This window comes from Colossoma macropomum, unplaced genomic scaffold, assembly GCF_904425465.1.
Source record: "Colossoma macropomum unplaced genomic scaffold, Colossoma_macropomum, whole genome shotgun sequence".
Lineage (NCBI taxonomy): Eukaryota > Metazoa > Chordata > Actinopteri > Characiformes > Serrasalmidae > Colossoma > Colossoma macropomum.
In genome coordinates this window covers 29047448-29074295 of record NW_023494809.1, presented here as the reverse complement: position 1 = coordinate 29074295, position 26848 = coordinate 29047448, and the positions used below count along the sequence as shown (strand labels likewise).

Genomic DNA, 26848 nt, shown 5'->3' with positions numbered 1-26848 from the left:
AAAAGAGTTTAGGAAGAGTTTGGTGAAGCCCTACCCCTCCGTTTTGCACGTTCACGTCTAGGGGTAGGGTGTCCTGATTCTTGTTGAGATAGAGGGGTGGGGTGAAGTGTTGGGGCTACATGACCCTCCAAACGGAGGTTTTTCAGAGACTCCAAACAGAGAGTTATGAGAAAAAAAGAAAAACCGGCAAGATGGCTGAACAAGAGACCAAAGAAACCCACAAACGTGAGAATTTTCTCTGTTAAAAAATTACGATCCATCATTTTAGTGTATTCTGGTGCTTTTTTTCATAACAAGCATACAAAATCGCTAGTAGTGCCGATGTCTCGGTACACACACTCTATTAATGGCATTAATATCATTTTGTCAGTAACTTTTCCAGCACAATATTTCTTATGCAGTTATTTCTAATACAGCTCATTTACATGAGAGACTTCACTCTGGCTTCTGCAGCTGGCTGATAACTGTCATGCTGCTCTGTTTTTTAAGTTTTTTTTTCTTCCAGGATCTCAAAAAACCCTTTGACAAGGCCTGGAAGGACTACGAAACCAAATTGTAAGTGTGTGTGTATATGTGTGCGTTGAAAGAGTGCATGTCTGTGTTGCTTATAGACTGCTGTCAGTGTCTGTATGCGTTTGTAAGTGTCTGTGTTTATATTAGTGCTTCATAAAATGGCCAGAATATCACATTATGGTGTTATTGCTGTTAAGTTAATGTGATTAATTATTAATTCCTTATTTGTTTTTAAACCGTTAACCCATTTTTCTGGTTTGACTCATTGAGCCATCCGTAATTCCAGACTGAAGCCCAGCTGTTCGTTGCTTTGGCTGACTCTGCGACTGCAGCCCTCTCTTATAAACACAGCATTTAAATGATGCATTGAAGGATAGTGAAGTTAGATAAACGCACTGCTGTACCAGTTAGATTTCTTTGGCTCTAAGTCACCTTAACTCACCAGCCCGTCTCTCTGTTTTCACTTAGATAGCATGATATTGTGGAGAGGATTCAGTTCAGTCCAGTCAGTTTATCATCACAGTGGGAAACCTGACTTACAGTCAGGTGCACACAATAGTATATACTATATATATTCTATACATACATACATCATCTAAACCGCTTATCCTTCTGGGTCGCGGTGGGGTGCTGGAGCCTATCCCAGCTGTCATTGGGCGGAAGGCAGGATACACCCTGGACAGGTCGCCAGTCCATCGCAGGGCAGACAGACAGACAGACAGACATACACACTCACACCTAGGGGCAATTCAGCATGTCCAGTCAGCCTGACTGCATGTCTTTAGACTGTGGGAGGAAACCGGAGTACCCGGAGGAAACCCACGCAGACACGGGGAGACCCTGGTTGCCCGGCCGGGAATCGAACCCAGGCCATTCTTGCTGTGAGGCAACAGCGCTACCCACTGCGCCACCGTGCCGACCTGTATTCTATACAGTAGTATAGAAAATGTACTTTGTCATGACATCATGTTAAGTGTCATGACACTTTCTGGCGCTAAATGACAGACGCTGTAGCTCAGTGAATGCCGCGGTGCCGTAATGCTTTATGATATGACGTAGCTTGCTAAGTCAGGCTGAGCATTTTCTGTGGCTCTTCGCTGAAGTGAGTTTCATTCTACGATTTATGTGATTTAACTGTGGTATCGTCAGTGTTATGTCACTGTGATATACACTAAGCTACAAAGCCAGTGGTTGTGTTCCTAATGATATAATGTGGTGTCATTCAAAAAATGTGGTGTCATTCAAAAAAAATATCACTTAATTCAAACTACGTTGAGCTCATTATGCTATTTCCAAAAGGCTTGCTCGTATGTTTATGTGGATTCTGACATCGTTTGTAGGTCTTTCACAATTACTATACACTTAAGGGTCTTTGTGGGGTTTTCAGTAAAGATAATGGCTCTATATAGACCATGAACATGTGTAGAATCCTGAAAGGTTCTTCAGATTGATGGAGAATGTGCTGTAGATGGTTTTATATAGAAGCTTTTTGAAATGGGCTCTACATGGAACCCAAAAGGGTTCTTCTGTTGTAACAAGCTTGACCCCATAACAGTAGAAGAACCTTTTTTGGACTGCAATTGGACTGATTTACTTTTTGCCTGAGAAATATTGGGGGAAATTTTGTAGTTCATTATATCATATCAATAATTTTTATTCATTATAATGATTCGCTTTACTGTAGGGCAGCGTTCATTAGGCTACATGACACCTACATAAGCCTTTCATGACACTTCGGTAATCATTTATAAAGGCTTATTCCAACAAGCATAAGTTGTCGTAACACTCTCTGGAGTGAACTTGACTAAAGCAGCCCTGGTTATCGTAATTTTTAATACTCACATTTGTGACAGCTGATGCTTGTTGGAGTGAGTCTCTGTAAATGTTAATGTAGGTTTATGTCAGTTGTCATAAAAGGCTTATGTAGGTGTAATGTACACTCTTAAAAATGATGGTTCTTCAAGGGTTCTTCAATAAAGAAAAGGATTCTAGATAGCACCAAAAATGGTTCTTCTATTGTTATGATGTCAGGCTTGGTACAATAGAAGAACCCTTTTTGGTGCTATCTAGAACTATTTTCAAAAAGGTTCTGTATAGAACCATCTACAGCACATTCTCTATCAATCTGAAGAACGCTTTCACAATGCAAAGAAGCCTTTAATCATGCAAAGAGTTTTTAAAGTGTTCATGGTTCTATTTAGAACCATTTTCTTTATTAAGAACCATATACTTAGGTGCTCTTGAAGAACCATCATTCAGTGTGTAGCCTTATGAACGTCACCCCTAAGTAAGTTCTTAAAGGTGCTTGAATCACTGACTCAAATCACTGACTCAAATTAGTGAATCGAATTGCTGTTTAGTGAATCGAATCAAATTGAATCATTCTTAATTCACAATGATTGTTGAATTGAATCGAGAACCAATGAATCGAGAATACCAAAAGAATACTTTTCTGTATGTGTACTTTTGCCTATTAGTGATGGACTCATCCCCCTGAACAAGTCTATTAAAAACAGAGATGCACCACTTTTTCCCTTCTGATACCGATACCTGATACTTTAGTATCGGCCAATACCAAGTACCGATGAACTCTATGTAACTTAACTCACCTGATATCTATGCAATTACATTTTTTAAATACTTTATTTTGGTAAAATCTCTGTTCTGCATCACAAATTCTGGCATTTGCTTGTTGGATTATGCTTGTTAGATGCTTAAGAAAACTTATTTTGGTTTTACTGTATATAATTAGTATTTACTATTATATAATTGGTATTAAGAATCATGTTTAACAACTTTAGTAAATGTAAAATATCTTTATTGTGCGAAACAGTTAAAAACCGAGCTGAACGGTAAACAGATAAACCAGTGGTGTTTACACATCAGCACACAGCAGCTTCTCTGGCTCAAAATCGGAGCTGAATGTTGTTTCGTATCCAGATTTCTGAAGTCGTTTGTCTCAGACGTGCGTCTTGTTCACTTGCGCTGCATCTCTTAGCGTCAGTTCAGTAAATATCATCATTCAGTATCAGCGACTTCCAGTGTTTTCTCTGGCTTGATTGAAGCGACGGGCTGCAAGACCCGCTGACCGACGGAGGCACAAGCCCGGCTAGCGGGCTGCTATGCTAAAAGCTAAATCGAGGCTAAAGGCGATCATTATGAGTCCAGCGGTTCCTTCCGCTCTCTCAGTAACATTAACTCAGACTGTGAGTGACCACACAGCGACAGACGAGTGATACTGAAAGAAGCAGCTCAGGTGTTCAGGTAAGCGGCTCCGTTAGCGTGTTATTAACACCGAAAACTGCTGTTACAGGTTTTGCCACGAGCGTTTTTACTGCTGCCTGTTGCCCCACACCGCCGACGTGGTGTTAGGTTCTATATACTGATGTCAGAAATTGCTTTGTGGTATCGGTCAGATGTATCGGTATCCCCATCACGATACTGATACTGCGTTTAAGTTCCAGTGCCGATACCGATATATTATAGGTATGGGTGCAGTACTAATTAAAAAGGGACAGAAAAGCCAAAGCTGGCCACATGGGCAGTGAAGAGTCTCCACCTGACCACCTGCTTACACAGAAATCCTCCCAGCGTCAAACCAGACACAGTTTCTGAATAATAACAGGCCTTTGTGATAATAATTGAAGGCAGCTGTTCAGGATCTTTGGGCCATGATAGCTTTGAGTACCCGAACTGTCATTTGTTGTATTTAAAAGAAACACTTTAAAAGGGCGTTTAAAAGTGTTTCACTTTAGTCCAGCATTTCAGTCCTTTTTAAATCCGAACGCTGTCAGCACAGATTACCATCCTGCGCTGATTCTCAACAGCCGTTCTCTGCACAATGTTCTTCTGAAAGCAGTATAAATCTCACTGTTCGCTACTTATGTGTAATTGATAAGTCCATTAGGGTGAGTGTATTATGTATGTGTGCGGTCTGTTTTCAGTACGAAGATAGAGAAGGAAAAACGAGAGCACGCCAAGCAGCACGGAATGATCCGCACGGAGATCACGGGCGCCGAGATCGCTGAGGAGATGGAGAAGGAGCGACGCCTCTTTCAGCTCCAGATGTGTGAGGTCAGTACCAGGGACGGTCATGGTTATTCAGATATGTGGTATCTAAACTCATCTTAGTATTCGTTTACTTACAGTGCTGTGCAAATCTCAGAGACCGCCCTTCTATGTATTTAAATCCCAGTCAAAACAGTCATTATATACAAATTATTAATTTTTCAGCTTCAGTAAAAAAAGCAGAAAACACATATTTAACAGAAAATGACACAGACGTCTCAACATCACGTTGTTCAGTGTTCAGTGAGTCACTCTTCACCTTTATTCCAGCTTCCATTCTTTTCAGGAGACTCACTTTCAGCTCCTCAAAGAATCTGCAGACACACCTCCAAAGTTCAGTCTTAGAAGCTGGTTGATCATTTTCTGAAGTAATCAAACACATTCAGTGGTGTTGAGGTCTGGACTCTGGGGTGGTCAGTCCATCGTTCAGCTTCTTTGTTTGATGTGTCCGTCTCCTTTTCTCAGTGAGGTTCTTCTTGACAGCTACACATCCTTTCAGACCCACAGCGCTGAGTCGTCTTCTCACAGTGGAAGGATGGACAGAAACACCTGTGGATGTTTTCAGATCTGAAGCAGCTTGATTTTCTCCTCTCTCTCAGAGATGAAAGCTTTAAGTGCTGTTTATCTGATGGGGGCAGTTTTGGGGTCGACCAGGTCTTCCAGGCGGTTGTTAGGAGTCTCATTTTCTCTGTAGCTTTGAATCAATTTTTAACCCCAGTTTTGGAGACAGTTTTGGATTATTGTATATCTAATCTCAGAAACGTCTCCTTTAGCCAGTTTAGATGCACATGAGAGATAAATGCGTAAGGCAGCTGAGGTGAGTTTGGGTAGTTGCTTGTGTGAATTTTAGTGTCTTTTTAAAGAGGAACAAAATGTCAGTGAGATCTTTGGGAGCAGCTTTTGTTGGGAGGACACAGCTGTTCATTAAGATTTGAAGCATTTAAGAGTTAAAATGGCAACAGAGCGCACAAAAGTGAAGCGTGGGCCAATTAAATACTGAAACATATCATATTACACTTTGTGTTGAAGGCTTTTGTGAACTTTTCTGTTCAATATCTGTGTTTACTGACATTGAGAAGTGAATGACCTACTTAATTGCCGGTTTGACTGAGATTGAATAGACGAAAAGGTGGTCCCTAATTTGCTTTCTTAATTGAGTATCTGAATAAAATGGTTTAAACCGTAAAAAGAAATGATGTATACTATTGTTGTTTTGGGGCCTTGGAACTCCTGAGTTGCTCAAAATAAGATACACACACAGCAGAACCTTCATCAAATTGAAATCATAATAAAATATTTCCTCTTCTACAAACACATCAGTGTATTAATTGAAAGTTAGACTCCACACGTTTTCTCCACTTGTTTTGAGTGACATTAAGACACATTAAGATATTAAGACACAAGCACATTAAACAAATTGGTGATGTCTAAGCAGAAATATATCAAAATGCATCAAATTCAAAGTGGGCATATATTTAAAAAAAAAAAAACTATAAAATTTCTCAATTTGAACATTTGATATGTTGTCTTTGTAGTATTCACTATTTAAAAAATGATTTACATAATTTGCATATCAATGCATTCTATTTTTATTTACTTTCTGTAAAGCGTCCCAACTTTTTTGGAAATGGGGTCGTATTTCAGATTTAGAAATATGTACTTTTTATCTTTCTGTAGTCTATTAAAGCACATACACCTAAAACACAATGATCAATCAAGAAACCACCAACTAATGAGGTGTAGCTCACCTCCTGGACCAGGGGTGTCAAACTCAACCACTAAAAGGGCCAACAGATCAGTGGACCTGCAACCATTTCATTTTTTCTTAACATTTTGCTGTGACCTGAACTGGCCATTGTTTCTTCAGCATATGCAAAAACTGCAACAGCACAGTAGACACTGAAAACTTGAACTTTCAAAGATAACTTTAAAATAAAATAAATTGTTTTATGTAAAACAAGCTACATTACCTGGGTCATTCTACAGAAACGTCCATTTTTGTGTCCCTAGCTTTTACAGATATACTTAAAAAACATATTAGGGTTACAATTTATTTATATTTTTAAAATAAAGCAATAAGTTATTTTAACAATTACACCTTCTTGAGCCTCAATTCAGAAATATTGGTTTTTAAATCAATTATCTAGAATTCCAAGCACCACAGAAGAGCTCGTCCTCACAGTCATGTGTAAAAGCTGAGGCCATATTTTGAAGAAAAAAGCACATTTTAACTACAATAAACATGACTATGGAATATATGAATTAAATGACAAAGAAAACAAATGTCAAATAAATATTATAAAATATATAATGAAAGTTGTGGTGCCCAGGAGTCGTGTCACTGGGGTTATTATATATATTTTGAAATAAAAGTCACACTGATGACATCACTCGACTTCCTTTTACCTGTTTTCTGAGGATCTATGAAGAAAAGCACATGGTGAGTCCACTGTGTCTTTCAGTTATCAGAGATTTTCTCATTTAGCTCATGATTTCATATGAAGCTTTTAGCTGAAGTCACTGGTGTGACCGACTTTATTCTGAGGTAACTGTGAAAAAATAGAACACAAATGGATTAAATTCCATATTTTAGTGGATATTCCATGACTGACAACATGTGGTTTGATGCTCTGCAGCAGCCATTCTGTAAAATGCATTTTTCATTAAAATGTCTCTGGTGTTCCTTTATTATATGTGACACTAATGACAATCGGTAACACCAGTGACTCCTATGGAGAGATAGAAAAGTGGACGTTTCTGTAGAATGACCCATCTACAGATAACTGTTAAACTTATTTAAATGTCCACAGGAGGTAGGTTTTTGAAACCTTAAACTAGACACCAGTCATTCTTTTTGTGTAACTGCTGGCCATTAGATCATTTTTGGGGAAAGCGGACATTAAGGTGCAGTGCGTGCTGGGGATTGTAGTGCAGCTGTTGGTGAAAAGGGCTAATATTAATAGAAAATTAAAATAATTTTGCAGGCCGAATAGGTTTGTGCCTCGGGCCTTATGTTTGACACATGGATCCCAGACTGTTGTTATTTTTAATGCTGCATTAACATTAGCGGTGCAGTTTAAACCAAGACCAGGTGGCCCTACAAGTTTAATAAGCAGCTGCTTTTTCTAAAGTCCTAGACATTATTCACAAGATCACAGCGTCAGAATCTTCTATCACGATCGACTGTGTTTTTCCACATGTGCTTTTTCTAGCGTGCGTCTTTTACCAAACACTTGAAGGCTTTCAGCAGAGCATCTAATACTAAAGCAGGAAGTTCCTGTTGCTCAGTTACAAAACAAACAGGCCGTTTTTTACTTGAAGGCAGCTGCGTTGCATCATATCAACTTCTAAAAATTTCAGCAGTCGCAATAGCGGCGGTTCAGGCCGCTTCACCGAATGTTCAGCCTTTTTAAATGTTTACAGATTTCTCTCTTACGCACTGTTCAACAACAAGTCCTAAGCCAACTGTTCAGAGTGCATCTGATAGTAGTTCAGCAGTTCGGTACAGTTAAGCGACTTCTAGGAATGTCTGTGAGAGCCGATTAAGGTCAGGCCCTTAACCGAGAGCATGAACTAGAGCAGGTTTGACACTGTATCATCAGCTTTAGGTGAGCTGGAGAGGTCCAGCGGCTTTTTTTTTTTTACGTGTTTTTAGGGACTGTCAGTTTGTATGTGGGGCAATAACACAGCGTCACTGGCTTTCAACCTCAACCACAAATAGATTTTGATATCCGCCACAGTCTCCTCAGCAACCACACCCATGTATAGTCACTGCATGGGAAGCATTTCATCAGTTTATACTTTAGACTGGGGACGTTATGCAGCGTTCACTCTCCTGACAGATGATGATTTTTTTTTGTTATCCATTAATACGGTCATTTAAAGGACCCCTAATTTAAACCAGGAAAAATCTTAAAGACAAAATTGTTCAACATTTTTAATCATCGTAACGCCAAGGGAACTGCTCAAAATGCCATTTAAACATTCCTAAACCCTGACACTCATTAGGAAGGCGAGGATTTATGAATCTGCATGATGCTAATTGTAAACACCCCCTTGTCTCCTGCACTGTGTTGCACCTGGTTTGCGCAAGTTTGAGCGTAAAGTCTTCGCTGTGTTCTTAGTTACACTAGTTAGTTTAAACTGTCCTTTTACTACATTTGGTTAGCTGAGTTAACCCAGAAAGTCTTATGTGTGCTCTCTGTGTTGTTTCTGGTGGTTTCCCCAAACCTCACACCTGCTGAGGGGGAGGTGTAAGTATTTAGTTACTACTGAGCTCGACTTGAAACTAGTTTGTTTAGTGCAACTCGTTCTGATTTAGTAATACATAAACCTGAACTTACGGTACAACTGGCCTACGTTTGAACTCTGCACAGCTGGTGCAACTGGCCACTGGTTTCCAAACACTGCCCCTTTCCCCACTGCCCTTCACCTGGTGCTTTTACCTTTGGTGGATGGGAAACACACCTCTGTTTGAACAGACTGAGCAGATGAAAACGTTACAGGAGAAGGAAAAAGCATTCTTAATTTTCAATGTAAGTTGATGTAATAAGATTTAATTCTAACGTATTTCGGGCCAGATCAGTTGATCTGTTCATCGTGGAATCTTCGCACACTATAAATAGCAGGTGGCTTCGTCAAATTATGTAAGAAACATAAAAATAACAAAAATGGAGATACAAGTTTTGTTCCGACAGCGACAATAAGCTCCAACTGTAACATTAATAATCAGAAAATTGGCTCCCAGCAAATCCTAAACCATACCTATTGGTAAATGTTGAACAGTGCCAGGGAAAGCAAAGTAGAGATAATTACGGTAGTGATAGCTTAGCAGGCTAACGTAGCTCAGCGCACCACAGAACAGGTTCGATTCTGTCTTTGTGTCACTCCAGCACCAGCCACTCAGCCTCACTCGCTGAGATTTGAGTCTTTATCCTCCAAACTTCCAGATATCAGCCCTGTGTTATGGTGTATTAAGCTGTTTTGCTCTGCTCGCTGCCTCGCTAAGATAACGCGAGCCTCAGGTGCTAACAAGGACAGTGTAGTGGTGCCAGAGTAGCAGAAAGGCTCCACATACAAAAATATGTTTAGATTTGAATCTTTATCTGCAAAACTTGCATCACTGGAGCATCAGTGAGCGGAATTGAACCTGTGTTGTGCTGTGTGAAGCTATTTTAGCCTGCTAGCTAAGCTAATACTAGCCTCTCGTGCAGGCCTGGCGTAAAGGGGGTCATTGCTCCACTAAACCAAATACGTTTTGCTTCTGTAGCATAAAACTAAACTGTTTTTCCTGAGGACACACAATGTGCTGTACTACGGTCCCCAGCATGCACTGCAACGTAATGTGCTCCGACTCTTCTACCCCAACAGCCGTCTATGGGACAGCGGTTACACCTCAATTCTACACAAATCCACACCAGTCACATCACCAAAATGCATTTCAGCTGCAGTTCAATATAAACATAACATCAGCTCAGCAGCTCAGAAACTGAGCCCAAGTCTTAATGAACAAATCCGGCCAAAAAAGAAATTAAAATTGAAACAATAAAATGTAAATATAAACCTCTTTTTGCCATTTCTTATTCCAAACATCAGCACAAACATCCTGCCAAAATTGAAAATGAAATGAAATACCTACATTTGCAATTTCATTTTTCACATAAGCACGAGTCATCTGCTTATGTGCTTCGATTTGCCTTTTTATTCTGACACTTAAAGCGCGTCGACGCCGAAAACCGAATCACAAACGGTCACTTTGCTGTTGATTTATCCATTTTGCATTTTCATTTTCATTTTGTCAGATCTGCAGCCGATTGCTATGAAAAAGAAATAAGAACGTAAACACTGCATTTTGGTTTTGACAGGTATTCTGCATTTCATGAAGAAAAGCCAAAGTGAAGCTTGAATTTTCTTTTCTCTGTTAGCTTTTCCATTTTAGATTTGGCCATGAAACACCAGAATAACGACTAAAATCAAATGACAAATAGCTGTTTTAAATTTATTTTTATTTTTGTCACTAATGGCTATAGGTATTTCGTTTCATTTTCAATTTTGGCAGGATATTTGCGCAGATGTTTGGGAAAAGAAATGGCATAAAGAGGTTTGCATTAACATTTTATTGTTTTAATTTTAATTTCTTTTTTGGCCAGATTTGCCTCCAGTAGCCGGGTTTCTAGTTCAAGCAAATAGGTCGGTTTAAAGACCGAGCTGCTCCTGGGGGGACGTTTAAATTTTGAATATTTCAAGTGTCCATGTAATATTTCAAGGTCTACTACAAGTGTCTGTATTTCACTGTTTAGGGTTTTGCGTATTTGGAATAAACAATGGTCAGCTCTGTTATAGCACAACATTTTCTCCGGCCCACAGAATTAATGAGATTTTTTAATATGGCGCTTTTTCTGGTTGAGTGTGACACCCCTGATGTAGGGGAAGTGAAAGAGTGCAACATATGAAGCTGACGACAGAATCTAACTAGAAATATGAACACTTAAGGGTTGCGATGCGTTCACACAGACAAAGAGCTCGACTGCAGCGTGGATTACGTTCCAGAGCACAGATGTGAAATGGTGTGCTGCGGGAGCTCTGTAGCAAGCTGTTCCGGATTTTCCCGCAGCGGGATAAACCGGGATTAAGATTATGTTTTATTCATCTGTTTGGCGGCCGTGTTTTTTTGTCTGGAGAACTGTCATGGTGTGCTATTTTCAGACACAAGCTCTGCAGTGTGAAAAAGCTGCTCCTCGGGCGTCTGTGCACCACGGAAATGAGAACACTTAAGTGTGTAACAGTTTTCTAATCTAAAGCTCACAACACAGGCGCTACACTTTCTTCCTGCTGAAATGTATTTTAGTGATTGCTGGCATCACAGTGGCTTCAGTCTGAGGCCACCGAGTCTCTGTGCAACAAACGAGTCAGTTTATTTGAGCTGTTCAACCACTCGAGGAAAAGCAAACAAACCTCTCTATAGACCTTCTGTATGTCTGTTTGCTCACGAATGTCGCAGATGCCTGTCAGCGTCAACACAGAAAGGCTTTCACTCACTCATGCATGGCTCTTTGTCTTTGTACCTGCAGTACCTGATCAAAGTGAACGAGATCAAGACCAAAAAGGGCGTTGACCTCCTGCAGAACCTGATCAAGTATTACCACGCACAGTGCAAGTAAGTTATGCATACAAAAAAGGAATTGGCCAAATATATATATATATATATATATATATATATACACACACACACACTCATGCAATATTATAATTGAAGGGAAATCTTAATGCTTCAGCACCAAGACATTTTGGACAATTGTACACTTCCAACTTTGTGGGAACAGTTTGGGGAAGAACCTTTCCTGTTCCAGCATGACTGAGCCCCAGTGCACAAAGCAGCTCCATAAAGGCCTGACTGGGTGAGTTTGGTGTGGAAAAACTTGTCTGGCCCTCACAGAACCCTGACCTCAACCCCATCACACACCTTTGGGATGAACTAGAACGGTGATTGTGAGCCAGGCCCTCTCGTCCAACATCATGGTCTGACCTCACAAATGCTCTTCTGGATGAAATTCCCACAGACTCTCCCAACATCTTGTAGAAGCTTCCCAGAAGAGTGGAAGCTGTTAGAGCTGCAAAGGGGGACCGACTCCATATTAATGCCTCTAAATGTAATGTGTAGGTGTCCCAGTACCTTCGTCCATATATACACAGGCTATATTAGAATAAGCAATCTAGAAATGTTTTAGACTCATATCAGGTGCGAATCATCTGCAATATGATTGTCTTTGCAGCTGTAAGGCCTGCTGTGAGTAACCTTTTCTGAGATTTGGTAGGATGAGCGATTTGTTTTTGTGTTTTTTCTCCCGATGTGATACGATTCTGACACCGTCACGCACCTCTAGTACAGAGTGTGAGGAAGTGTTAATCAGCGCTTTAGAGGTTGAGAGCTGTTGCTCAGAGAGTTTCCTACAGCCTGGCAAAATGTCAGCATCCTCTGAACCTGAGAGAGTGATGAGCTGAGAAAGACCACCGTAAGCACTGTCTTTGGACACATCAGCAGAGTCAACGTCCTATTGATTTTAGAGCACTTACCTTGCAGTCCGGGACCTTGTTATGTCACCGTGCTCTAGAGACGAGCTCTAAAAATACAGCGCGGCAACGTTTTCCTCTTTAATGCTTCACTGAGCTTTTCCCAAGGCTTCCCAGATGCAGAGTGGTGCTGAAGCCCACTGCGGTCTTGAGTTTGTTGCAAGTCACACTGTGTGAGATGCTGCTATAAAATCAGACTGTGCAGTGTTTCCCCTCATTATAGAGGCCGGGGGCCGTGTTACGGAAACATCCTATCTTTTTTTGTCTTAACTCAAGATCTTAATTTAGGAATCTTATCTTACAGCATCTTATCTCAAGTTAAGAAATCTTAACTTACTCGATCACAGTCGACAATCGACTGTCACATCTGTTACCTAGCAACCGACCATGCATGCACAGCTGAAACGTAAACACGTGATCAAAGTAATCAAGCTAGTTAGCCAGACAGATAGCTACCCTTACTGATGTAAAAAGGTTAAACCAAACTAAAGTGTGTTAAACTGTAAGTTGTGAATACTGTGAGAGCGCCCCCTGCTGTTTATCAGAGCGTCGCCGTCTTCAGTTTCAGTCTCCATTTCCCAAACGCTTTAGCCGAGCGCGCTAACGTTACTCCTCCTCATAAACAGACACACGTTCAGCTCCGTCTCCTCATTATTCACCACCATCACTGTAATATTTCATCATCAACATTAACACACGAAGGTGATCAGAGGGGACGGTGGAGATCGAGTCTGCAGCGTCTGAGATCTTTAAAACGCAGAGTTAGAAAAGAAAATCATCTCACAGTGAAAGCAGCGTTTTACAGTAGAAATAAATGGAGCTCATTATGCTGGTAGTGAACTATGCTGCTGACTCAGCTGCCTAAAAACCATAGAAACGGACCTTAAACAGAAGTTACCCTGTTGGGGTTCATCCTAAAGTTAGGACAGGATTTAGGAGGTTTAGTCTAGTTAGGATGTTTGTGTGATGCTGTTTTCTTATCTGGAGTTCATGATGAGATTATGAAGTTAGGAACTGATATTCTGGAATAGCTACTGTCCGAAATTCAGTCCATACTGAAGTCGTCACGATGACTAAGCAGATAAGATAAAATTTCAGACTTAAGAAGGTTTGTAATATGGCCCCAGGTGCCCGGCCCATCCGAACTCGCACACCGCCTGGCTTAAACAACGACAGACATTAGGATGTTATTGGCAGGCTAACGTTTACTTTCCTTTTTTTGTCTTTTGGTGTTTGACCTTTTTTTGAACCTTCTCAGTCTAGATGAGGTGAACCAGAACAAATAATAATAATAATAATAATAATAATAACAGTTTTTATTTAAATAGCACTTTTCATGCTGGTGGCAGCTCAAAGTGCTTTACAGACAGGTGAGAAAACATAGTTACACAATAAATCATTAGTATTTATTTAGAATCAGAAGAAAATGAAACAGATTGAATTAGAAGATAAACACCACGAGACGTAGAGGTTTAAATAAATGCTGAGTTTCGTTTTTAGATGCTTCTTAAAAGTGAGCACTGAGCTTGACTGTCTAATAAAAGGTGGAATTGAGTTCCACAGTTTAGAAGCAGAATCATTCATTTAGCAGCTTTTGTCGGAGGAGCAGCATCTACCTGAACTCTCTCGTCTCTTGAGCCACACTAGGCTTTAATCACTTTGGCTTTAATCAGAATTTCTTCGACGTCTACGAAAGCCAACTGTCTGCTTCCTGTCTAATAGGTCCCGTATCCTGACATGCACTGTTGTTATGAGTTATTTGCTCGATCTGTGAGTGGTCATAATGTTTTGGCTCATAGATGTACATTTCTATGATGTGCACATGAATTCTTTTCCGTCTCAATGTATTCACATGTTCACATATGTGGTGAGTTCACTGTATAATAATAATAATGCGCAGTGTGCAGTGGTACTGCTCCGGCCCTATGCATTATAACAGGGTTATTTAAGGTCCAGTTAGAGAAAATATCCTCAAGCGAAGGTCCAGAACATCATAACGTCTAACTTGCATCATGATTCGGTGCCATATACTGTTTACTGAAGTAGCCTAGTAGGTCTATCAACATCTTACACAGTCAACAACTGAATGTCAGATCAAATAAAGTACAGTTCAGTCATATTTCAACAATATTTATGGTCAGTTTTCTCTTTTTAGAGCCGCCATGGGGAATAACTTCCCTCTGACTCACTTTCTTCTCCGACTGCTGTGTCTCGCCTCGTCCCTCCCCCATGTGTGCGTCACTCAGTCCAGCCTCAGTGCTCATCGTAATGCACAGATCTGATTGGCTGAGTAGCGTCACGTGTGATATTTACAATGCATGCGATTGGTCTGTGAGTCTCCCGGGCTGCTAAACCTGTAACGTAATGACTAGAAATGTTACGCCGTCTAAGTTTAATAATTATCCATAGTTCATCGGTTATAGGTCCAAGTCCACATAGGACAGTGTCTGGGTCTGGACTCGGACCGCGGTCCGCCTGTTACTGACCTCTGCATTATAACATCGATAGCTTTTACTAGTCTAAACATGGGGAGCACTGCTCTGTGGTAATCTTTATGTTTTTGTGGTGCAGTTTTTGCGTGTGACATAATTATAGTCGCAGAAATCTTAGTCTGTGTACCAGAGATGCCCAGATGGGTCCTAACAGCAGTGGGAGAGAAGCCATGCGGCTGCAGTATGTGCGGCTCTGACTCATCATGTTTGACTCGGGCGCTTTTGGCAGGTCGTTAGTGTCTGCAAGCTGTTAGTCATCTGCATTGGTAATTAAGGCTGCTCGTTCGCGCTGCTGCTACACCTGAAGTGAATGTTTTGAAGATGAGCCTGAGCTCGACGTAGGTAGCTGGCTGAGAAGAGTTAGTTTTGTCAATTAGAGGCAATAATTAAGTTTCCGTCTGAACATTACTCATCAGGAAACTGAGGAAAATGTTGCCGTGTGTTTGTGCGCTACTGGGAACATTTTTGCATATTATGATGAAGTCGGACTCATCTGGAAGTGATTGAGGCCGTTCGGAAAACAAAAATGTTTGTTTTCGCAGGTTGTCCGAAGGTTTGATTTGCCAAGAAGAACATCGCCCTTGATTTCATGTTTTCTGATTCATTTTCAGCTTTTTCCAAGATGGCCTGAAGACAGCCGACAAACTCAAGCAGTACATTGAGAAGCTCGCTGCTGATCTTTACAATGTATGTACGCTGCCTTTTGACCTAGAGCCTTTTCATTTTGTCTGTGCATAATTAAAGCCGATGTTAATAACTTTGGCTGAAGACTTTCTCAGTTAAATTTCCATTGTTCGGTACTGAAACAGCATCTGTGCTGAAAGAAGAATCGGGTCATTCAACAGAAACGTCCATTTTTGTGTCCCTAGCATTTATAGATATATTACACTTGAAAAACATGTTAGTGTTACAATTTATTTATATCTTAAAATGAAACGTAATTTTAACAATTTCACCTTCCTAAGACGTCAATTTAGTAATAATGGTTTTTAAATCAATTATCCAGAATTCCAAGCACCACAGAAGAGCTCGTCCTCACAGTCATGTGTAAAGGCTGAGGCCATATATTGAAGAAAAAAACACGTTTTTCTGCAATGTTAACTACAATAATCTATACACGACTGTGGAATGTACATTAAATGACATAAAGAAAACAAATGCCAAATAAATATTAGAAAATCTATAATAAAAGTCTGGTCCCCAGGAGTCACTGGTGTTACTGCGTAACAAAAAATCTCTTATTTTGAAATAAAAATCACACTGATGACATCACTTGACTTCCTTTTACCTGTTTTCTGAGGATCTATGAGGAAAAGCACATGGTGAGTCCACTGAGTCTTTCAGTTATCAGAGATTTTCTCATTCAGCTCATGATTTCATACGAAGCTTTTAGCTGAAGTCACTGGTGTGACCGACTTTATTCTGAGTTAACTGTGAAAAAATAGAATACAGATGGATTAAATTACATATTTTAGTGGATATTCCATGATTGACAACATGTGGTTTGATGCTCTGCAGCAGCCGTTTTGTAAAATACATTTTTCATTAAAAATGTCTCTGGTGTTTCCTTTATTATGTGTAACACCAATGAGGATCAGTAACAACAGTGACTCCTATGGAGAGATAGAACAGTGGACGTTTCTGCAGAATGACCCAGTTATCGTTCTTCAGTCCAGCCCAGGCATAAAGGTTTTTCTGTCTGCTTGTCTGCATGACTTTGCATTTCTTAGATAAAACAAACTCAGGATGAGGAGAAGAAGCAGCTCACAGCCCTGAGGGATCTTATCAAGTCTTCCCTGCAACTGGAGCAGAAGGAGGTAGGCAGACGGCCTGGTGTGCCCCAGGGTTCAGTCTTAGGACCAGTGCTAGTTACTGAGTGTTAGTCATATTTGTTATTTTAAGACATGTTGTGCTCTCTTTAGTGTTAAGCTAAGATGAGTAAGAGTGAGAGAGAGCACCCAGTGCTGTACCATGCTGGTAGCCAGTATGAGGTCGGCCTTGCTGGCAACCAGTGTTGTGCCCCACTGGTTGCTCAGTAGAGAGTCACTGACTGAATGACACTGAATTTAGTAATGTATGTTGTTAAATGAGGCTCGTTTGCTAAGGATTCATTCCTCTTTACCAGTAAATGAAACATTTTAGCACCAGCAGTATCGCAAAATGGCTTCCCAGTTCCATTTATTACGTGGTGCATATGTCACATCCTCTCTCTGTCTCTCTTTTTTCTTTATTTCTGCCTCTTATTGTATGTATATACATGTTCACATGCACACATTGTTCATGTGCTGTGTTTTCACACTTTCTCCTGTGTCTCTTTCACTCGCTGCCTTTTTGGACTGAAGTCTAGGAGAGTAAGTGCTTAGCATGCTCGGCATGCAGTGTGGTTGGTGGTGCGTAAATGTATATATCAGAATGTACAGAATGAATTTAATGACCCTGAAAGACTCTGTTTATCACATGCGGTTGAGGTAGACAGATAAGCTTGCACTGGCCACTCGGGCCACCAAACCAGTGAACCTTCGGGCCACAATTAAGAAATTGCGGGTAGAATAATAGAAACATTTCGCTGTTGTTGGAAGAAAACCTCGTATCTCCATTTTTGTCGTTTTTCAGTTTTTGACATGATTTGAAAAAAGCCTGTTGCCGTTTATATTATGTGTAAATTTCATGAAGAATGGACCAAAACAAACGGCCCAAAATGACTTGGAAAAAAGTCTGATTCCATTGACTCACATTAAAAGTGAAGTAGGTTTTTTCATTTTCCTGTAAAGTTACCATTTTGGAGATACGAGGTTTTCTTCGGACAACAGCGATTTGTTGTATGTATATTGTAGCAGTCAGGTGTTGCATTGAAAAAGGAAAAATTTATTAAAAACAAAAGTATTTTTGAAAGTGATTTATAAAAAGACAGTGGTACCCTTTGCCGAGCTGGTCCGCTGTAATGTCGTCCTATCTAGGTCATGTTTTTTGCTGTTCAGCTCTCGTAGTAAGAGCCTCTTGATGTGACCCCAGCTTATTTTATTTAAGACCCTTTTCACAGAGTGTTATTAGCAAACTTCAGCCAGTGGAACAACATGTATGATGCCAGGGGGACCAGCCTGGCAGGGGGACCACCACGGCCACCATACCGCCAGCTAGTCAAAATCTAACTTGTTGCAATGAGTTCCTTATCCAGTCAAAAAGGTGTGTTAAAAGATGAAAAGAATCCAGAAAAATTCTATTGGCCATTTGGGCTTCAGGCTCTGCAATTTAGAAAAGAGGAACAAAGGCGAAGAGACATGTATGCAAGTTGCATATACAGAAGAGCTGCTTATTAAAAACAGGCAAATAAGGCTTCGTTCACACAGCAGGTAAAAGTGGCCCAAATCTGATCTTTGTCTTCATATCTGACACAGATGTGTGTCTGTGTGTCAGTGTGAACAGATAAACACAGAATCTGACATTTTCAATTCCGATTTGAGACGCTTTCATATGTAGTACTGAAATCCGATACGTATCCGATATCCGGCAATGCGACTCAGTCTGAACAGCGAGATCGGAATTCATGCAACTATGTCAATCCAACTTCACGTTCGTCATAATTTCGTGCTGCTCAGACCTCATAAACATTTGGGGTGATGTTTCTGTACAAAATCATAGTAGAGATTCATCCAAACCCTCCACGTTTGAAGAGATTTCGAAAGCAATGTCCGAACGCGGCCGTAGGAGAACGAGGCTGCAGCACCAAAGAGCAGTTAAAAGTCTGGAAGCAAAGTTTAAAGAATCAGAGGACGCGAACCAAAGAAGTGGCCGCGCCCTTTTTTTGGCGAGCTGAACACATTCTGGGTGATGAGCCCAGCTGTCAGTCAGTGAGGCTTCATGATGGCTCCTGTGATGCTGGTGAAGATGAAGCTGATTGATTGGCAGTCGTGATTGTTTACCTCTGGATGAGCCGTGAAGCAGCTCTGTTCTTTTGCGGGTCAGTTTAGGAGCTGATCTGTTCAGACTGATGTCGCATTCAGATCACATTTAAGATATCGTGAACAGCCAAACAAAAAAATCGGATTTGGTGAGAAAATCAGATTTGGGCCACTTTTACCTGCTGTGGCCTAGAAGCCTTTATCATGTTGATAATCTATGGATCCAGACGTCAAGGCATCACAATTTGAAGTCAGCTGCCAGTTTGTAGTGAAATATTCTTCAGCTCTCACTGTGATATCAGCATTTCTGAACTCTATATTGTGTTTTCGCTACTCGTAAAAGCACAGACAGGTCCGGTCCAGTTTAACTTTGCATGCTTTACGTGACAACAATGAAGGTCTGGGATTTTGAGTTCTTATTCGTAGCTGAGACTAGTCATCTGTGTTATACTCTGTCGTTGCCTTATCATCTAGTGTGAGCGCCCTCACAACAAAAAGACCTGACTGGCACCAGGCAATGTCGACCTCTACTTACAGTCAAGTGACAAGTCTCTTTGGCCCAACCCCATTTCTTATTTTTACCCCTACTCCTTGTTTTCGAGGGTCACCTTGCCCCCTGGAACTGAGTTACAGGGTAGTGGTTGTAATCTTCCCTAAATTTTTACGTTCCACCTTAAACGGTTCAGCAGTTCTGATGCCTGAGGCGCCAGAATGTAACTGCTGCACCATTTAAGGTGGAATGGGAAATTTAGCTAGCTAGCTACCGAGACGTTAGCATACTATTAGCGATTTTTATGCTTGTTATGAAGAAAAGGACCATAATACACTGAAACGACATGAAACTAATATAATACAGCGGTTATGGTAATTTTTTAACAGAGAAAATTCTCACATTTGTGGGTTTCTTTGGTCTCTTGTTCAGCCATCTTGCTGGTTTTTCTTTTTTTCTCATAACTCTCTGTTTGGAGTCTCTGAAAACCCTCAGTTTGGAGGGTCATGTAGCCCTAACACTTCACCCCACCCCTCTATCTCAACAAGAATCGGGACACCCTACCCCTAGACGAAACAGAGGTGTAAGGGCTAAGCAGTACGCGTGAGGAGTGAAATGGGATTGGGCCTTTGTGTGCGTGTGAAGGTTTACTATCGGTCCTTAGTTGTCATCATGTATTTAAAAGTACGGGTGTCTCTGTGTTTGTACTTGAGCAGGACTCTCAGAGCAAGCAGGGCGGCTACAGCATGCACCAGCTCCAGGGTAACAAAGAGTTTGGCAGTGAGAAGAAAGGATATCTGATGAAGAAGAGTGATGGGTAGGCGTACTTGGCACACAAGCCATGCATACACCCACACAGGCACCAACACTGCTGTAGTACTAGCTTTTTGGCCATTTTTACATAGAAATATGTAGTTCTGTTGCTAAGTAATGCTCTGTCTTTACATTCTGCCCGTAAAGGGAGTTCACCAACACACAAACACACTCCCCAACTTTCACAATCAGTCAACATTGCTTTGACGCTTTGTGAAGCTCTTTTGAACAGCATGGTCTACAACCACAATACATGGTCTGCAGCCTTTGTCCTTTCACACATGAACAATGTTCTCAGAACATGAAAACCTCGAGCATATCGTGCTGTCAGGCTACGTCAGGGGTCGCAACCCAAATGTTAAGAACAGCCATTTTGTCCTTTCAATAAAAATCAATGCACCTTGGGAGCCACAACATTTTATGTCCGTTTTATTGAAGGAACGTTTTAAAATCTTGGCTGTAAATATGTCTCAGTATGTGCTGATATCCTAGTATAGACTACGCTTTTCTCGCATCTCTAGCAGGAAACTTTGCCTCAAAAGTAGAACGGTTTCTTGTAAAATGTCTCTCAGCGTTTTTACGAGGCTGAAGTCGCTTCTCATTCACCAGCTTCTTTTTCTAATTTTCACGTTCCACCTTAAATGCCAGAATGTAACAGCTGCACCATTTAAGGTGGAACGGGGAAATTCGAACAAGAAACTTGCGAAAGAGAAGCGACTTCAGCTTTGCGACTTTTTAGTGTTTGACAGTTTCTCGTTGCAGATTTAACGTATCAGGAAACCAGCTGGAGTGATTATAAACGCAAATAAGTCCATCTCCAAATTTTTAGTGTCCATTTTAAATCTCTCTCTTTGCCGTTTCGTTAGCTACTAGCTATGCGAGATTGTTGTCTGTGTTGCTATGGTGACCAGCAGTCTGTGCTGAACTTCAGGGTTAAAGGGTGAATTAGCAGTTCTACATTAACTCCAGAGTTTAAGACCATTTATTGTTAAACTGTGTTGAACGATCAGCAGAGCTTTACTTTACTGTAAAGGAGGATTATTTTATTTTTACCTACAAATCTGATTCTGCTGTGGAGCCTGCCCATTAAGCCTGAAGTCATAAGAAGTGTTTCAGCCAGAACTTTTTAAATGAAGCAAAATATGGGGCAGCCAATCGGAACAGAGCTGATTTACATATCAGTCAGGGACAGTGACAAAAACAGCCTGTTTAATTCTAAGGATAGAGAGAGGTTAGAAAATGGTCATGTAAAATGATTTGTGACTTATTTGTTATGTTATGCTTTGTTTTTGGTACATAAAACTACAGAAATGTTTCAAGTGGACTTCAAATGCGAGGAAAATGTAGGACCCTTTAAAACTGTTCCTGAAAATCCACTGGACTAAAACAGTTGTAGGACTTCATAGAACAGGGGTGTCTAATCTTATCCACAGAGAGCAGATGTGGCTGCAGGTTTTTATTCCATCAAAGCAGGAGGGAACATTATCAGCTGTAAATAAGTGGATTCAGGTTCTTGTTTGTTTCCTGCTTGTTTGGAATGAAAACTTGCTGCCACACCGGCCCTTTGCAGATAAGACTGGACACCCAGTCTGCCCACGTTAACATTACCACCCGTGTTCTAGTGACCTTTTTATATTAAATATATACACCGATCAGGCATAACATTATGACCACCTCCTTGTTTCTACGCTCATTGTCCATTTTATCAGCTCCACTTACTATATAGGTGCACTTTGTAGTTCTACAGTTACAGACTGTAGTCCATCTGTTTCTCTGATACTTTGTTAGCCCCCTTTTACCCTGTTCTTCAGTGGTCAGGACCCCCATGGACCCTCACAGAGCAGGTACAATTTGGGTGGTGGGTCATTCTCAGCACTGCAGTAACACTGACGTGGTGGTGGTGTGTTAGTGTGTGTTGTGCTGGTCTGAGTGGATCAGACACAGCAGTGCTGCTGGAGTTTTTAAACACTGTGTCCACTCACTGTCCACTCTATTACCTTGTCAGTCCACCTTGTAGATGTAAAGTCAGAGACGATAGCTCATCTGCTGCTGCACAGTTTGTGTTGGTCATCCTCTAGTCCTTCATCAGTGGTCACAGGACGCTGCCCACAGGACGCTGTTGGCTGGATATTTTTGGTTGGTGGACTATTCTCAGTCCAGCAGTGACACTGAGGTGTTTAAAAACTCCAGCAGCACTGCTGTGTCTGATCCACTCAGACCAGCACAACACACACTAACACACCACCACCACGTCAGTGTTACTGCAGTGCTGAGAATGACCCACCACCCAAATAGTACCTGCTCTGTGAGGGTCCATGGGGGTCCTGACCACTGAAGAACAGGGTAAAAGGGGGCTAACAAAGTATGCAGAGAAACAGATGGACTACAGTCTGTAACTGTAGAACTACAAAGTGCACCTATATAGTAAGTGGAGCTGAGAGTGTAGAAACAAGGAGGTGGTCGTAATGTTATGCCTGGTCAGTGTATTACAGTCAACTTTAAATTGAAAAAATACCTTTTTACTTTGTTACTTCATGTTGTTGGTCATATTAAGCAACATTCATCATAACATCTATAAGAAAAATCTTGTTTTCTTATAATTTTCTGTCAGAGTGAAACTTTTTCCCACCTCTAAAACATTTCCTGATTTTTGATTTCATTCTCATGCATCAGCAGGCAGGCAAAGATAAAAACCAATGATAGCATGTTTCACCTCCACCCATGACCAAATGTATCACACTCTCTTGCAGACTTCGAAAGGTGTGGCAGAGGAGGAAGTGCTCAGTGAAAGGAGGAATTCTCACTATCTCTCATGCCACAGTGAGTTACACACACACACACACACACACACACACACACACACACACTAAATGGCTGAAAGAACTTCATGATTGAAAAAAACAAGAAGAGCAATTTGGGGCCAGAAGTCTGTGGATTATTTAGTTTCTAATCTTTAATCCTAATTGTAGACAATCACTGGTAGAATGGGTCGTACTGAAGAGCTCAGTGACTTTAAACGTGACGCTGTATCTCTGCCAAAAGTCAGTTTGTGAAATTTCTGCCCTGCTAGATCTGCCCCGCCCAACTGTCAGTGCTATTATTGGGGCAGTTGTGGCCTGGAGTTTAGGGAGCCAGCCTTGTGACCAGAAGGTCGGCGGTTTGATCCCCTGAGACAACAGTACGTGACTGAAGTGCCCTTGAGCAAGGCACCTAGCCCCCAACTGCTCCCCGGGCACCGTGGATAGGGCTGCCCACCGCCCTGGGCAAGTGTGCTCACTGCCCCTTAGTGTGTGCATTCACTAGTGTGTATGTGGTGATGGGTTAAAATGCGGAGGTGTAATTTCTCCACTGTGGGACTAATAGGGGTCACTTAACTTATTGTGAACTGGAAGCACCTAGAAGCAACAACAGCACAGACACGAAGCGGTAGACCACACAAACTCACAGAGTGGGGCCGCTGAGTGCTGAAGTGTGTAGTGCAAAAAATTGCTGCATCTTTTGCTGCATCACTCACTACAGAGCTCCACACTGCAACATCAGCACAGCACTGTACATTGAAAGCTTCATGAAATGGGTTTCATGGCTGAGCAGCTGCACACAAGCATAAGATCACTGTGTGCAATGCCAAGCATCGGGTGGAGTGGTGTAGAGCGCCGCCACTGGACTCGGGATCAGTAGAACCGTGTTCTCTGGAGTGATGAATCAGCTTCTCTATCTGTCAGTCTGATGATGAATCTCGGGTTTGGTGAATGTCAGGAGAACGCCACCTACCGGAATGCAGAGCCAACAGTACAGTGTGGTGGAGGAGGGATGATGAGCTGGGCTGTTTCTCAGGGTTTGGGACCCCTCAGTTCCAGTGAAGGGTGATGTTGATGCTACAGCACGAAGACATTTTACACAGTTATCTGCTTCCAGCTTTGTCTCAGCAGTTTGGGGAAGAGCCTTCCCTGTTCCAGCCTGACTGAGCCCCTGTGCACAAAGCAGCTCCATAAAGACATGGAGTGACCAGTTTGGTGTGGAGGAACTCCAGTGGCCTCACAGAGCCCTGACCTCAACTCTACTGAACACATTTGGGATGAACTGGAATGTGAATTGTGAGCCAGGTCCCTCTCGTCCAACATCAGTGCCTGACCTCACAAATGCTCTTTTGGGCACAAATTCCCACAGACACTCTCCAGAATCTTGTGGACAGCTTCCCAGAAGAGTGGGAAGTGGGGGAGGGCAATTCCATATTAATGTATTTGGAATGGGACGTCCAATAAGCTGATATAAGTTTGATGGTCGGGTGTTTACGTGCTTTCGGCCATATAGTGCATAGTGTTTGTGATTTTTATGAGTGGAGTTTAACTCCACTTCATTTCACTCCACTTTAATTCTTTCTTAGAAATCAGCTGCTTCGCTTATTCAGTTGGCTAGAATGATTTGACCATAAACTGTTGCTTGGTTGGACAGGCTTTACAGAACATTGGTGAAAATTCTGTTTAACGTGTAGCACACATTAATAATCTTGCTATTAGTTTCAAATCTAATTAATTTTCTATGCATGTAAAAGGACATATTATTGTTAGGGTGCAGTTTGTTTTTGTTATTGAGCAAACGTTAGCTTGGTGGAAAATTGGCCGCTGTCGTTTTTTCCAACCAGCCGAATTTCAATTCACTTCAACACCATAGTCCCACTCGGAAGCCTTGCACTGAGAAACTAATCCAATAATGTGCTAATCCAAGTGTGCTACAGTTTCACTAGGTTGAATGCATTTTTAACCAACGTTCTGTAAAACCTGTCCAATCTAGCAATATTTGCTATGAAATTCTGCATTTGTGGGTGGAGCTTGGAAAAGCCAACCACCTGCCTTTTTGGTCCCATCACCAGAAGCCGCCCAGAGTAATTGTTCATGTTCTCTTCATTCTTTTTCATTAATATACATATATTTGTACATAGCAGAGACGTCTTTTTCCTTCTTACATAGGTCCCTGCTGTCTCTATATGTTGTGTATATTGAGTATATTTCAGTTTCAGTATTTTCTTTGTATTTTTATTTTTACTTTGTTTACCTTCTGTCGAGTGATTATCTGAGCCTCACCACAAGCATATTAATGCATGAAGGTCCATGTTGTGCAAATGACAAGTAAACTTGAAACTTGAAACTTCGTGTTACGTATGTTGGCTAAAAAGACAATCAGCTCTACACAAACGTCTGTTAGCATGATGAGAATCGTACGGTTTACTTTATGCAAAAGTCAGTCATACGGGTTGAATTCGCTTCCTGCTTCTGTCTCTGATAACAACCGCCGAGGGCCATAAAATTGCCTCCCCTAATTTAAAAGTGGTTTGACGTGTTGGTGCTGAAGATAAACTGAGTCAGTGATGGTTTATGAACGTGTAGAAGGTTTAAGGCCCTTTTCTGTGTGTGTGTGTGTGTGTGTGTGTGTGTGTGTGTGTGTGTGTGTCCACAGTCGAACCGGCAGCCGGTCAAACTCAACCTGCTCACCTGCCAGGTCAAGCCCAGCGCTGAAGACCGGAAGTGTTTCGACCTCATCTCCCGTACGTTGCGCCTCAAACCGCCTTCATCCACCTCCTTTAGAGAAAGAATGGTTTTCATATAATCTCATTAGAGCTGTGTGCTTTAATCAGTGCACACTGAAAAAAGGTGGTTCTTTGAGGGGTCCCTAGAAAGTGGTTCTATATAGAACCATGAATAATTTGCAGGATTAAAGGGTTTATTGCATCGCTAAAGGGTTCTTTAGGTTGATAGATCATGTGTTTTATATGGTTCTATGTAGAATGTTTTTAAAAAGGGTTCTATATAGCACCAAAAAGGGTTCTTCTATAGTTACAAACTTGACATCATGACAATAAAAGAACCCTTTTTGGTGCTATATAGAACCATTTTCATAAAGGTTCTGCATAGAATCATCTACAGCACATTCTCCATCCGTCTGAAGAACCCTTTAACAATATAAAGAACTCTTTAATCATGCAGTCATGCAAAGGGTTCTTCAGATTAATGGATAATGTGTTTTATATGGTTCTATGTAGAACCTTTTTGAAAAGCGTCCTGTATAGCACTAAAAAGGGTTCTTCTATTATTACAGGCTTGACATCGTGATAATAAAAGAACCCTTTCTGGTGCTATATAGAACCATTTTCAAAAAGGTTCTACATAGAATCATCTACAGCACATTCTCTATCAATCTGAGGAACACTTTAACGATGCAAAGAACCTTTTAATCATGGAAAGGGTTTATTGAGTGTTTATAGTTCTATGTAGAACCATTTCCTTACTAAAGAACCCTTGAAGAACCATCATTTTTACTAGTGGTAAGGTTTATCAATTATTACATTTTTGCCTGATCGCAGTTATTTAAGCTGATCACGGTTACTTTACCATTTAGCTTTCATATTCATATGTTTGGCCTCTTTAGACTTGTACTGCATACAATTAACAGAAAAGGTAATTGAATTGTTAATCACAAGTATTTATATGGTAATTAATCATCAGATA

At 41.1% G+C, this 26848-nt stretch overlaps 1 protein-coding gene across 3 annotated transcripts in view; it reads left to right on the top strand.

Annotated features, from left to right (window-relative positions):
* The window catches only part of asap1b (ArfGAP with SH3 domain, ankyrin repeat and PH domain 1b), a 169856-nt gene that overhangs the window by 90563 nt on the left and 52445 nt on the right, over nt 1-26848 (top strand). For 2 of the 3 annotated variants that reach the window (XM_036558093.1, XM_036558092.1), the window contains exons 7-15: nt 506-555; nt 4458-4587; nt 11652-11737; nt 15755-15830; nt 16874-16960; nt 17486-17494; nt 20249-20349; nt 23096-23165; nt 25800-25887. In XM_036558093.1, the coding sequence (XP_036413986.1) occupies nt 506-555; nt 4458-4587; nt 11652-11737; nt 15755-15830; nt 16874-16960; nt 17486-17494; nt 20249-20349; nt 23096-23165; nt 25800-25887 (697 nt within the window). The remainder of the gene's footprint in view (nt 1-505; nt 556-4457; nt 4588-11651; nt 11738-15754; nt 15831-16873; nt 16961-17485; nt 17495-20248; nt 20350-23095; nt 23166-25799; nt 25888-26848) is intronic. The other variant, XM_036558094.1, reaches the window with a different exon arrangement.